The following is a 9,166-nucleotide window of genomic DNA, read 5'->3' on the forward strand; positions in this document are numbered from 1 at the left end:
ATATATAGTAAAACAACTATATTATAGTAGAACTATAGGCTTATAGAGGTGCGCAGGTTTAGTGGGGTGCGGCGCTCGCTTGTACGCGGCGCTCGCTTGTAAAACACGTTATTCCCCATGGAAGGGGGATGTGTTTTTAAGATCAGTAAGAAAATGTAAGCTGTACTTGGTTGGAATCTCAAATATCTTGAATCGGGCATTCCAATACTTACTTTTCTGTTTTGCTATTGTTTTTATTTTTTGTGGATTGTTCTTTTTTTTGGTAAGTAACTGGACTGGTATCATGGCGTCGTCGGCGGCGGCGTCAATACGGCCAGAAACACCACCGATTGCTACACTCCGCATCTGCATGCTCAACGCCGACACGCCCGTTCCCGCCGTCGTCGCCCACCGCGCCGCTACCTACGGCCGCATTTTCGAAGCGCTGCTATCACGCGCCGCCCACCGCCTCACTTCCACCTCAAAACACCACCCCAACATCACCATCACATCCACCGACTTCGACGTCGTGCAAAACCACTACCCAGCCTCCCTTTGCTGCTTCGACGCGATTGTGATTTCCGGGTCCGCTAGCTCCGCATACGACAACGAGCCGTGGATCGCGCGGCTCGCGGCGTGGATCCGTGAGGCGTACCAGACGCACCCGCGCATACCCATCTTCGGGAGCTGCTTTGGCCACCAGATCGTGTGCCATGCGCTGCTGGCGGAGTACGGCGTGCGCGTAGAGCAGGATGCGAAAGGCTGGGAACTCGGGGTGCAGGCAGTGCGACTTGACGAGGGATTTTGCAGGAGGTTTGGCGGCGGGCGGGCGGGAGACGAGGACGCGGTACTGCGACTTCAGTTTGTGCATCACGACCACGTAGTGTTGGCCGAGGGGGGCTTACCAGCGGGCTGGATGCTCGTGGGCAGCACGCCGCATTGCAGTGTGCAAGGCGTGTACGAGCCTGGCCGCGTTCTCACGTTGCAGGGCCACTTTGAGTTTGACGCGTTTGTCAACGGCGAGACGGTCAAGTTCTTTTTTCCGCACTGGGAGCCCGAGGTGTTGGGGGCGGCGCTGCGCGCGATTGATGCCGAGGACGATGCGGAGGCGGCGGCGGAGCTGGTGCTGAGGTTTTTTCTGGACGAGCAGGGGGGGAAGACGGGTGCGGACACGTTCGTTGTTGAGGGGGGGTTGCTTACGCCTCCTGTCGAGGAATAGAGATTTTGTGGTGGTAGTTTGTCATATCCTGAGTAGAACTGTGACGATTGTATTCATCCTGGGCTTCTTGGGCAAGATGTTGATAGACGTGCTGTCTTCAAAATCTCCTCTGTATGCTATGTTTGTCAAAGACATATCACATTGCCTTGGTTATTTACTGCCTAGTTGGCTGAAACTAAATGTGTACTTGTTCATTCCATCATTATACGCCTTAAGACGCCCGCTGCCATTGATAACGTCAAAATATGCATTAGCCCAGTCAAGAAGCGTGCGTACACGGAAAACTAATTAGAAACCATTTGTTGCTCTTGTTCATGAAGCGACAATACAGCTTCAGTCATATCAACTTAAGTAGATTGGCAGTCTTCTCGGATTCCCCGATTACGCTTTCTGATGGAGAAAACATTTCAGCAGCAATTACCTTGGTTCCACAATCATACAATAGTTACTATCCATATGCGTAACATAGATATCTCGTGAGCTGTCACCGCAAGGATAGAAAATTACCCAGTTCATAGCGTAAAAGAAACATCAACATACGTGGAACCATCAAATACCAACATTGAGCGAGACTCATACGATGGTATACAACATACACAGCAACTCCACACCCCGCACCCCCTCTTAAACCGACTCAAAACCTCACAACTGCTCCTTCTTCTCCGACAACCTCCTCTTCTCCGCAAACTCCCTAATCTCGTCGAAATTCCTACACATGTGCGTGGCGCCCGTGCCATCTGTGCCAGGTACATGTTCCAGACCGGGCGTCAGGGTCTGGCCCTCGAGCGTGGTATCGCCAAAGCACATGATGGCATGGCGAATGTAATTGAAGCAATGGTCGTTGTGCCACAGGAAATTGTCGTCGAGCGAGAAGTCGCGGTTACGGATCTGCACGACAAGCTTGTCCATGAAGTCGGAGAGGTGCATCAGGCAGTGCAGCTGGTGGAAGATGGCGAGCGAGAAGACTTGTTTGCCCGGTATGTTGGGGAAGTGCATGGGCGGCGGGAGGTCGTACGATGTGTAGTCTGCGACTTCGAGGAAGCCGCCACCGACTGGACGCGAGCAGTGTTAGACTCGGCGGGTTTGCTTTGTTCAGCGAGAAACTTACAGGGAATGAGGTTATCCCATTCACGCATGGTCGCGTTGATGGATTCTGTGGTGCGGTGGTCCGATGCAAATCTCTTGTCGTTGTGGAAGACTTTCTTCTCCAGCGAGACTGCATGGATGTTAGTGACATGTCCCTGGTTCATTCACCCAGCCTAACTCCGATACACGACATTAGACTTACAGGTTGGAATAATGCCGTTTATATCTGATCCCACCTGGGGTTTACTCGGCTGATGACGAAGAATTGAAAACTCGCAGAATAATATGGTGATAAGCAAGAAAAACGTGACGGGCCACCTAAGAATGTGCACCTTCTCTTTTATCCTCCTCCATCGGCTTGGTCTGCGAACGTTTTCTTGTTGCTCGATCGAGTCCTCTCTGGAGCTTTCACTGCTCACTTTGGAATACAGCAACGGCGACATGGCAAGATAAGGATATTTGTGTCTCTTGAAACCAAGAATTGAAGATGGTTGGAAACAAACGAATCCGCATCGCCTCTTATACACGGCTGCTCTCAAGCGGGCAGGTTGTGTAGATGTGGTGGCGGTCAAAGGCGCTAAGCCGCTTTCTTTTGCCCAGGGTGCTATTCAAGTCCCAATCGGGTAATCCCACCAAGACTTGGTGGAAAGCTGGTTCGAGCCTCGTAAGGTGGAAATGTCCTTGTGTCTAGCTCGGAGACTTTTTCATTGTAGGCCTTGTATTCAATATGCAAGGGGGGGAGGTTGGCGAATACGTTCACGCCACTGCAGCCCGGCCTCACTCTGACGTCTTCTCTGGGAAGCTTTCTAGATAGCTCTCGAGAACATCGACAATATCAGACTGAGCAGACTCGAGACGTTTCTTTGTCACATCTCGTGTATTCTCCTGTTTCTTTTTTGCGCCCACAGCGCGTCGATGCGCACGGCTCTTGACATGCAAAGACCAATCGTTCTCAGTAACGGCAACAGTTCCGCATGTCTCGCACACTTTCTTCTGCCACAGATCCGGTCGTTGCCCCAGATCATACTCTCGTTTCGGTGTGAGCATCTCTGATGCGGCTTGCGAAAGCGACGAAGGCTCCGGAAGGGAGTCGCCCGCGAGGAACCGCTCAGTAATGGATGTCGCGGGCTGCACAATATCGGTATCCCATTTGAAGATGTCCGACCCATCGACTAAGAAAGTATTGCCCTTTTGACCTGCACTCAGCAACGCGTTAAGTAGCTTGATGCGAATCCACTTAATCTGACGGTTGGCGTACTGGCGCGTCGCAGCTTGCGTTTTCTCGATGGCCGCCCTCTTGAGTTTTTCCAGCTCCTCAGCTGGCCTTGCGCCCTCTCCCAGCGCATGCTGGTAGTCCAAGAACTCTTTGTACCCTATAGAGACCCAGATACCGCGAGTTTGATCTATACTCGTACCGGTTTTAGACTCATACTGCTGGCGGAAATCAGCCAACTCTTCTACCTCCGACAACAGACCTTTCGCCAGCATCCTGTCCACACGTCCGTCAAGACGACGATGCAAAATATCTTTATCCGCATGCACCCAGAATACCAGCGTCTCAAAGCGAAGGCTGGAGCTACCAGCAACTTTTGAACCATCTCCAGACGAAGGAGACGTCTGGCGTTTAAGCCGCTGCTCATTATACAACTGCGACGCCGGCCTTCCTGTCCGAAGGTAGATCTCCAGCGAGCGCTGTATCTTCCTGCGCTCATTCGGATGCCATCGGTCTGCCATAACGGGATCGACCTCCTTGAGTCTCTGCAGGAGTGCCTCAGTCGGCTCCTCCAACACGGGCAGTTTCTCACTGTTTTCATCCAGATGCAATGCAGGCTCTTCGGCGAGGGCATCCTGGAACAGCAGCGACTGCGTGTAGTAATGCGTCCCCCCGACGAGAATCGGCAACTTGCCTCGACTCCTGATCTCTTCAATCTGACCGCGTCAGTTGCTTCCGGGTTAGATGGCGTTACTCCATACTATGCCCAGCACTTCGCCGACAAACTTGCCCACGGTCCACGTCTCTTCCTCCAGGCCGATGCAGCCTAGCAGGTGGTGCGGCACGCCCTTTGCCTCATCCCGCGTGATCTTATTGGTGATGATGGGCAGCCCGCGATACAACTGCATTGCATCGCCATTGATAATCTCTCCATTGAACTTTTGCGCAAGCGCAACTGCTAGCTGTGGTTCTAAAGGTGATCAGCATGCATGACTCGGCCTGTTTTTTTTTCGATCCTGTTACATCGGACTTGCCCGTGCCGGTCGCACCTACAACGGTGACCAGAGGCTTAAGCGGCGCTGGGGCCATGGTGCATGAAGTGAATGCGCGGATGAGACGCAGCATGCAGGCATCCAAGAAGATAGTTGATGGAAGAGGATGTGGCGTAGAGCCGAAAATGCTCGTTAGGGCGGATGGCGGGGGGTGCGCTTTGCCCTGTTGATGCTAGCGTGGTACATGGCATCGCTTTACTAAATGTGTGCTGTGCTGGGACGAAGCCAGGAGCATATCAACGCTGCTCTGCCCAGCTACCGAGTACTTAAGAGAGAGAGTCAGCAGTAATACATACCATATGTTGAACAGCAATGGATACATTGCAAGATCTACCAAAACCATCATGCTGCTAGTTCGACCCATGTTGAAGTATGAAATGGGGTATCGCCGTTGAGTTCCGCCCAAAACGCCTACTGAAGCTCTACCAAAGGGCATTGTTGAAGCCCCTCGTATATCATTTCTGTCCGTGTCCACAAGCTACTCCTCCACCCTCTTCTCAGCACCATAGCCACCCTTGCCCTCCAAGTTCTGATAGCTCATGCCTTCTCCCTTGCCATTCCTCGGTCCTCGCTCGTCAAGATCCTCCTGCAGCCACTTCAGCACCAGCTCGCCCAGCTCGCTGTTGCCCGTGTACTGCCTTCCGCCGGCTTCAACCTTGACATTCATTTCCTCTGTGCTACCCCACTTCTTGACTTTGCCCAGACTCATGTGTACCAGATGCGTCGGCCACGTCGCCAGGTTGTCCAGAATGTGCGTTGCATACACGATAGTGCAGGGGCGCTCCTGCGTCTCTTTCTTCAAAAAGTTGAGAAAGTTGCTGCGCGAGAGCAGATCAAGGTCGACGGTGATTTCGTCCAGCAGCAGGATGGTCCATGGCCTCAGCAGCCCCATGGCCAGCTGCACGCGCCGCCTCTCTCCGTCTGACACGGCGTGCATGCGCCAACTCAGGTCGATATCCAGGATCCGCACGAGCTCGTCGCGCCGTTCAGCATAGTGATCGCCACCAACGGAGGAGAGCAGCGTGGGCACGTCAATGTCTGTGCGGACAATGGGGTTGAGCACCCATTCAAGGCCGAGATATGTCACGCCCTCCAGGCCCATCTTGAAAGGGTCGATGCCAGAAATGTGGACGGTACCAGCAGGGGCCATGCGTTTGCCAGAGAGGAGTCGCAACAGCGTGGTTTTACCCGCGCCATTGGCTGTTCCATGTTAGCATTGTCGCTTTCAGAGAGAGAGAGAGAGAAAAAAAAATAATTAGTGTTGCATACCCCCGATGAGCAGCGTCCTACTGCCCGGAGGCAAATCGAGAAAAACCTCCTTCAGCCCACTCGAGCCATCGGGAAACGCATAGCTGAGATTCTTCACGTCAATCGACGGCGCGAGATTTCTTGCGTCGTTGGCGGCAGACATGGCGGATTCCAAGACGGCGATTCGCAGTGGCTATTTTGGCCGTTTGGGGTAGAGGAGGCTACATGGAGGACGCTGGCGGCGGAGTCATGCTGATGGACTAGCTCGACTCGACATGAGTGATGCCATGATTCCACCGGCCGCCCGCGCTAGTCCCAGCTAGGCAAGTAGATACCGTCTTACGCCCCCGTCATAGTCGGACGGCCTTTGCCCGATATTCGCAGACGCAAGACATGCACCTGGCTGTCACTCTCCATGTACTCTACAGCGCATTGAGCACGCCAACGCCAGGGCAGAATCCGCGCATCTGGTTCACACGGCTGAGGATCCGGAGTCCCGCTACACTGACACAGCCTACCACGTCACCACACGGCCTGACCAAGCCCATCCCGGCAGTCATCCAGGGTCAATAAACTTTCGGCTGTCACATACGACGGACGGCCGGTCGGTGGGCGGCTACCATGAAACTGCACCAGCAATGGCTCATTGACACGAAGAAGAATAAAAAGTATTCCAGCTCATCTATGTACTATGTACAAGGCATGTGAAGTGAAAAAAGCGCATTGGTTTCATTCCGACGCCCCAACATGCAGGTAGGCTCATGCATGAGCACCATGTACCAGATGACAAATCCTGCCTCATTCTCCAACCCGGGGCCCAGCCTGCGCCTGATCGGCTAATTGTCTAGAGAGAAACGCAGCCACCGGTCGAGTCCTCGAGGAAGAGTCCACCGTAGATCTGGCCCTCGTTGAGGTTGGCCTCCTGGAAACCGGCGTTGGCAACGTCAGAGGTGCCAGTAGGCTTCTTGAGCCCGCCAATGTGGTGCTGGCCGCCGCCAGAAAGGTCTGCGCCGATGGGTCCAGCAACCTTTGCGAGAGGCGCCTTGCCCTTGCTGTAGAAGATGGTAACTTGGCTATGCCATTTGTTAGCATCAAGGCTCGCCAATAGGAAGCTACAGTTCAGAATAACGACTTACTTGTTCGTGTAGTCAAGGGTAACAGCAAAGTTCTGCCAGCTGACCATGCAGACAGGAACAGACCAAAGCTGCTCGTTCTTGCGGTTGAGGATCTTGAAAGTCTTGGGGTTCGAGTTGTTCTTGCCGATGAGAGTTCCAGTCTGGAACTGGATCTGGTTGCTGCTGAAATCAGCGGCCTCGTGCCACACATTGAGGTACTCGTGGCTGAAGTTCAAGGGCCTGGCAGGGTCCTGCATGACACTCCAGTGCAGAGTCTTGATGCCCTTGGCACCCTCGCCATCGGCAGCATCCTTGAGAAACTGGAGCTCCGCGCGACGGAAGCCCTTCTGCTTCTGGAAGATGGATTCATCCGAGAGGGTGACTTCGATGGGCTTGAACTTGTCACCGTCGAAGCGGGAAGCGCCCTGCGGGAACTTGACGATTTGAGACCACGTCAGGTTGTTTCCCTTGACGAACTGGGCGTTGAAAATGGTGTTGGTCGTCTGAGAGTCCAAGTCGGTAGCGCTCAGGTTGAGAGGAACGCGGCCATCGAAGACAATAGGGCACTTTGGCACGGCCCCCTGGGCCCTGGCGGCATTATGACGGTACTGGGGGACTGCGAAAGCGCTCGAGGCCAGGAGCAGGGCAGAAAAGAGTGTCTGGGTGAACATCATGAATGGTTGCAACTAGATGTATGTAACGAAAAGAATGTGGGTGTGGTTGGTGCTTGCGAAACAGTTGCCGGCCGCGTCCCTCTTATACATGGTGTCGGGGTACCTGGAGAACTAGTAATTGCCAGCCAAGCCTGTTTCATACGCACAAGGACAGATACATAAATTGCCCGTAAGCACTGCTGGTTTCCAGGCGGCCTTTTTTCCCGCACCGAAATCAGCGTTCCTGTGTAGCGTCGTGGGGAGAGAAAGTCGACTGAACGCCTCTGTCGCCCATGAAACCACCGCGAGCACGCGCTCGATCCGTTCCACATTAGGTCCGGAGTTGGCTGAATAAGGCCGTGTTAATATATATGGTAGGACAATAGTTGCTTATGGGGTGGGCTGCCACTGGATGAAGGGGTAAAAGCCACGGCTTGCAGTGCACCAACGGGCGGTCCGACGCCCCGACCTACTTGCGCCCGGTCAGCGCGCCTACTGTAAGTATGAATCCGTGTTCTAGAAGCCGCTAAAGCGACACAATTGCCGTCTGGATATTGTAAAGTTTGTCCCAGATGATCGCTGTCCTCGATTACCATTTCGATGAGGTCATGGCCATATTTTAGAGTATCCTTTTATCTTATATTCCCGTGTGCTCGACTTGGCAGACTGTTGGGCTGGGTGGAAATGTCTTGTTGCGGGCGTGATCCAACGTAGCGCAGTTGTGCAAAGAGAAAACCACCGAGTAAGGCCGTCGAACACGCCAGTGCTGCCAAGAAGTGCAAGGGCCGCAAACACAACCAGGCACATATATGTACAGGGGGCAATGGTTAAACAACCCACCACCAATAGCTATCTCACCCACCTCAAAGCCAGGGCCCCCTATATAGCGCGCTTAGCTGTATTATTAGTAGTATTATATATTACTTACGCTTATATAGCTATATAGTAGTAATCTTAAGTACTTAAAAATAGCTAGTATATAAGTAATAAGTAAGTAGTGTTATATAGTTAAAATAGAAGTTGCAAAAGTAAAAAAGTAATACTTAAAAACTAGCTATATTACCTAAGTTTTAGTATTTTATATAGCTTAAAAACTTGCCTAAAATAAGCTTTTAGCTACTGACTCAAAAAGCTATAGCTAGCGTAGTATAATAATTACGTTAGCTAACTATAATAAAGCTTTTGATTATTATTACGCCTTTTACTACTTAAGTTTAGTAGTAAATTTAAGTAAAAAGGTAAGTAGTATAGAAAATAGAAATATTATATAATAGCTAAGTAGTTAAGGTAGCTAAAGTAAGCACTTAAAGGCCTATTTCAAAGCTCTATTATAAAGCCTCTATAAGTAAAGCTATATACAAGCAGTGGTTAGAAAATTGAGTAGGTAGCTAAATAGGTAAGGTAAGTAGCTAGGTAGTATAGTAGTAGTAGTAGTAGAAGCTAGTAACCTAGCTAGTAGCCTAGCTAGTAGCCTAGTAGAGCTATATAAGGCTACTAGAATAGCTATAAGATAGCTATCTTAGCTAAAACTTAGTGTTATAGCTCAGCCTAGTAGTAGTAATTAGGTGCTAAAGGCTATAGTAGAGGTAGTATAGTAATCT

The 9,166-nt window shown here is 51.7% G+C and overlaps 5 protein-coding genes across 5 annotated transcripts; 1 reads left to right on the forward strand and 4 right to left on the reverse strand.

Annotated features, from left to right (window-relative positions):
• Nucleotides 1-244: 244 nt before the first annotated feature.
• Nucleotides 245-1,198, forward strand: SETTUDRAFT_152209 (uncharacterized protein; the record flags this gene model as incomplete). The annotated part of the gene is made up of 1 exon (XM_008029699.1): nucleotides 245-1,198. The coding sequence occupies exon 1, from the start codon at nucleotides 284-286 to the stop codon at nucleotides 1,196-1,198; it is 915 nt and encodes a 304-aa protein (XP_008027890.1). The 5' UTR covers nucleotides 245-283.
• A 143-nt stretch (nucleotides 1,199-1,341) lies between these two features.
• Nucleotides 1,342-2,774, reverse strand: SETTUDRAFT_169750 (uncharacterized protein). The gene is made up of 3 exons (XM_008029700.1): nucleotides 2,487-2,774; nucleotides 2,307-2,414; nucleotides 1,342-2,250 (listed from the first exon to the last, which is right to left on the reverse strand). The coding sequence occupies exons 1-3, from the start codon at nucleotides 2,725-2,727 to the stop codon at nucleotides 1,841-1,843; spliced, it is 759 nt and encodes a 252-aa protein (XP_008027891.1). The 5' UTR covers nucleotides 2,728-2,774; the 3' UTR covers nucleotides 1,342-1,840.
• A 352-nt stretch (nucleotides 2,775-3,126) lies between these two features.
• On the reverse strand, nucleotides 3,127-4,215 carry SETTUDRAFT_169751 (uncharacterized protein; the record flags this gene model as incomplete). The annotated part of the gene is made up of 1 exon (XM_008029701.1): nucleotides 3,127-4,215. A coding segment is annotated over exon 1 (868 nt), but the record flags the coding sequence as incomplete, so codon positions are not given.
• Nucleotides 4,216-5,027: 812 nt separating this feature from the next.
• Nucleotides 5,028-5,960, reverse strand: SETTUDRAFT_161916 (uncharacterized protein; the record flags this gene model as incomplete). The annotated part of the gene is made up of 2 exons (XM_008029702.1): nucleotides 5,028-5,749; nucleotides 5,819-5,960. The coding sequence occupies 2 exons, from the start codon at nucleotides 5,958-5,960 to the stop codon at nucleotides 5,028-5,030; spliced, it is 864 nt and encodes a 287-aa protein (XP_008027893.1).
• A 681-nt stretch (nucleotides 5,961-6,641) lies between these two features.
• SETTUDRAFT_29245 (uncharacterized protein) lies at nucleotides 6,642-7,583 on the reverse strand (the record flags this gene model as incomplete). The annotated part of the gene is made up of 2 exons (XM_008029691.1): nucleotides 6,642-6,870; nucleotides 6,934-7,583. 2 exons carry the CDS (start codon nucleotides 7,581-7,583, stop codon nucleotides 6,642-6,644), a joined length of 879 nt encoding a protein of 292 aa, XP_008027882.1.
• Nucleotides 7,584-9,166: the final 1,583 nt, after the last annotated feature.

This window comes from Exserohilum turcica, assembly GCF_000359705.1.
Source record: "Exserohilum turcica Et28A unplaced genomic scaffold SETTUscaffold_30, whole genome shotgun sequence".
Taxonomy (NCBI): Eukaryota; Fungi; Ascomycota; class Dothideomycetes; order Pleosporales; family Pleosporaceae; genus Exserohilum; species Exserohilum turcicum.

Coding starts and splice junctions, on each gene's coding strand:
- SETTUDRAFT_169750 (XM_008029700.1), bottom strand. CDS start 2,727: ATGTCGCCGTTGCTGTATTCCAAAGTGAGCAGTGAAAGCTCCAGAGAG. Junction 2,415..2,486: donor AAACGGCATTATTCCAACCT/GTAAGTCTAATG, acceptor ACATCCATGCAG/TCTCGCTGGAGAAGAAAGTC. Junction 2,251..2,306: donor ATGGGATAACCTCATTCCCT/GTAAGTTTCTCG, acceptor GCTCGCGTCCAG/TCGGTGGCGGCTTCCTCGAA.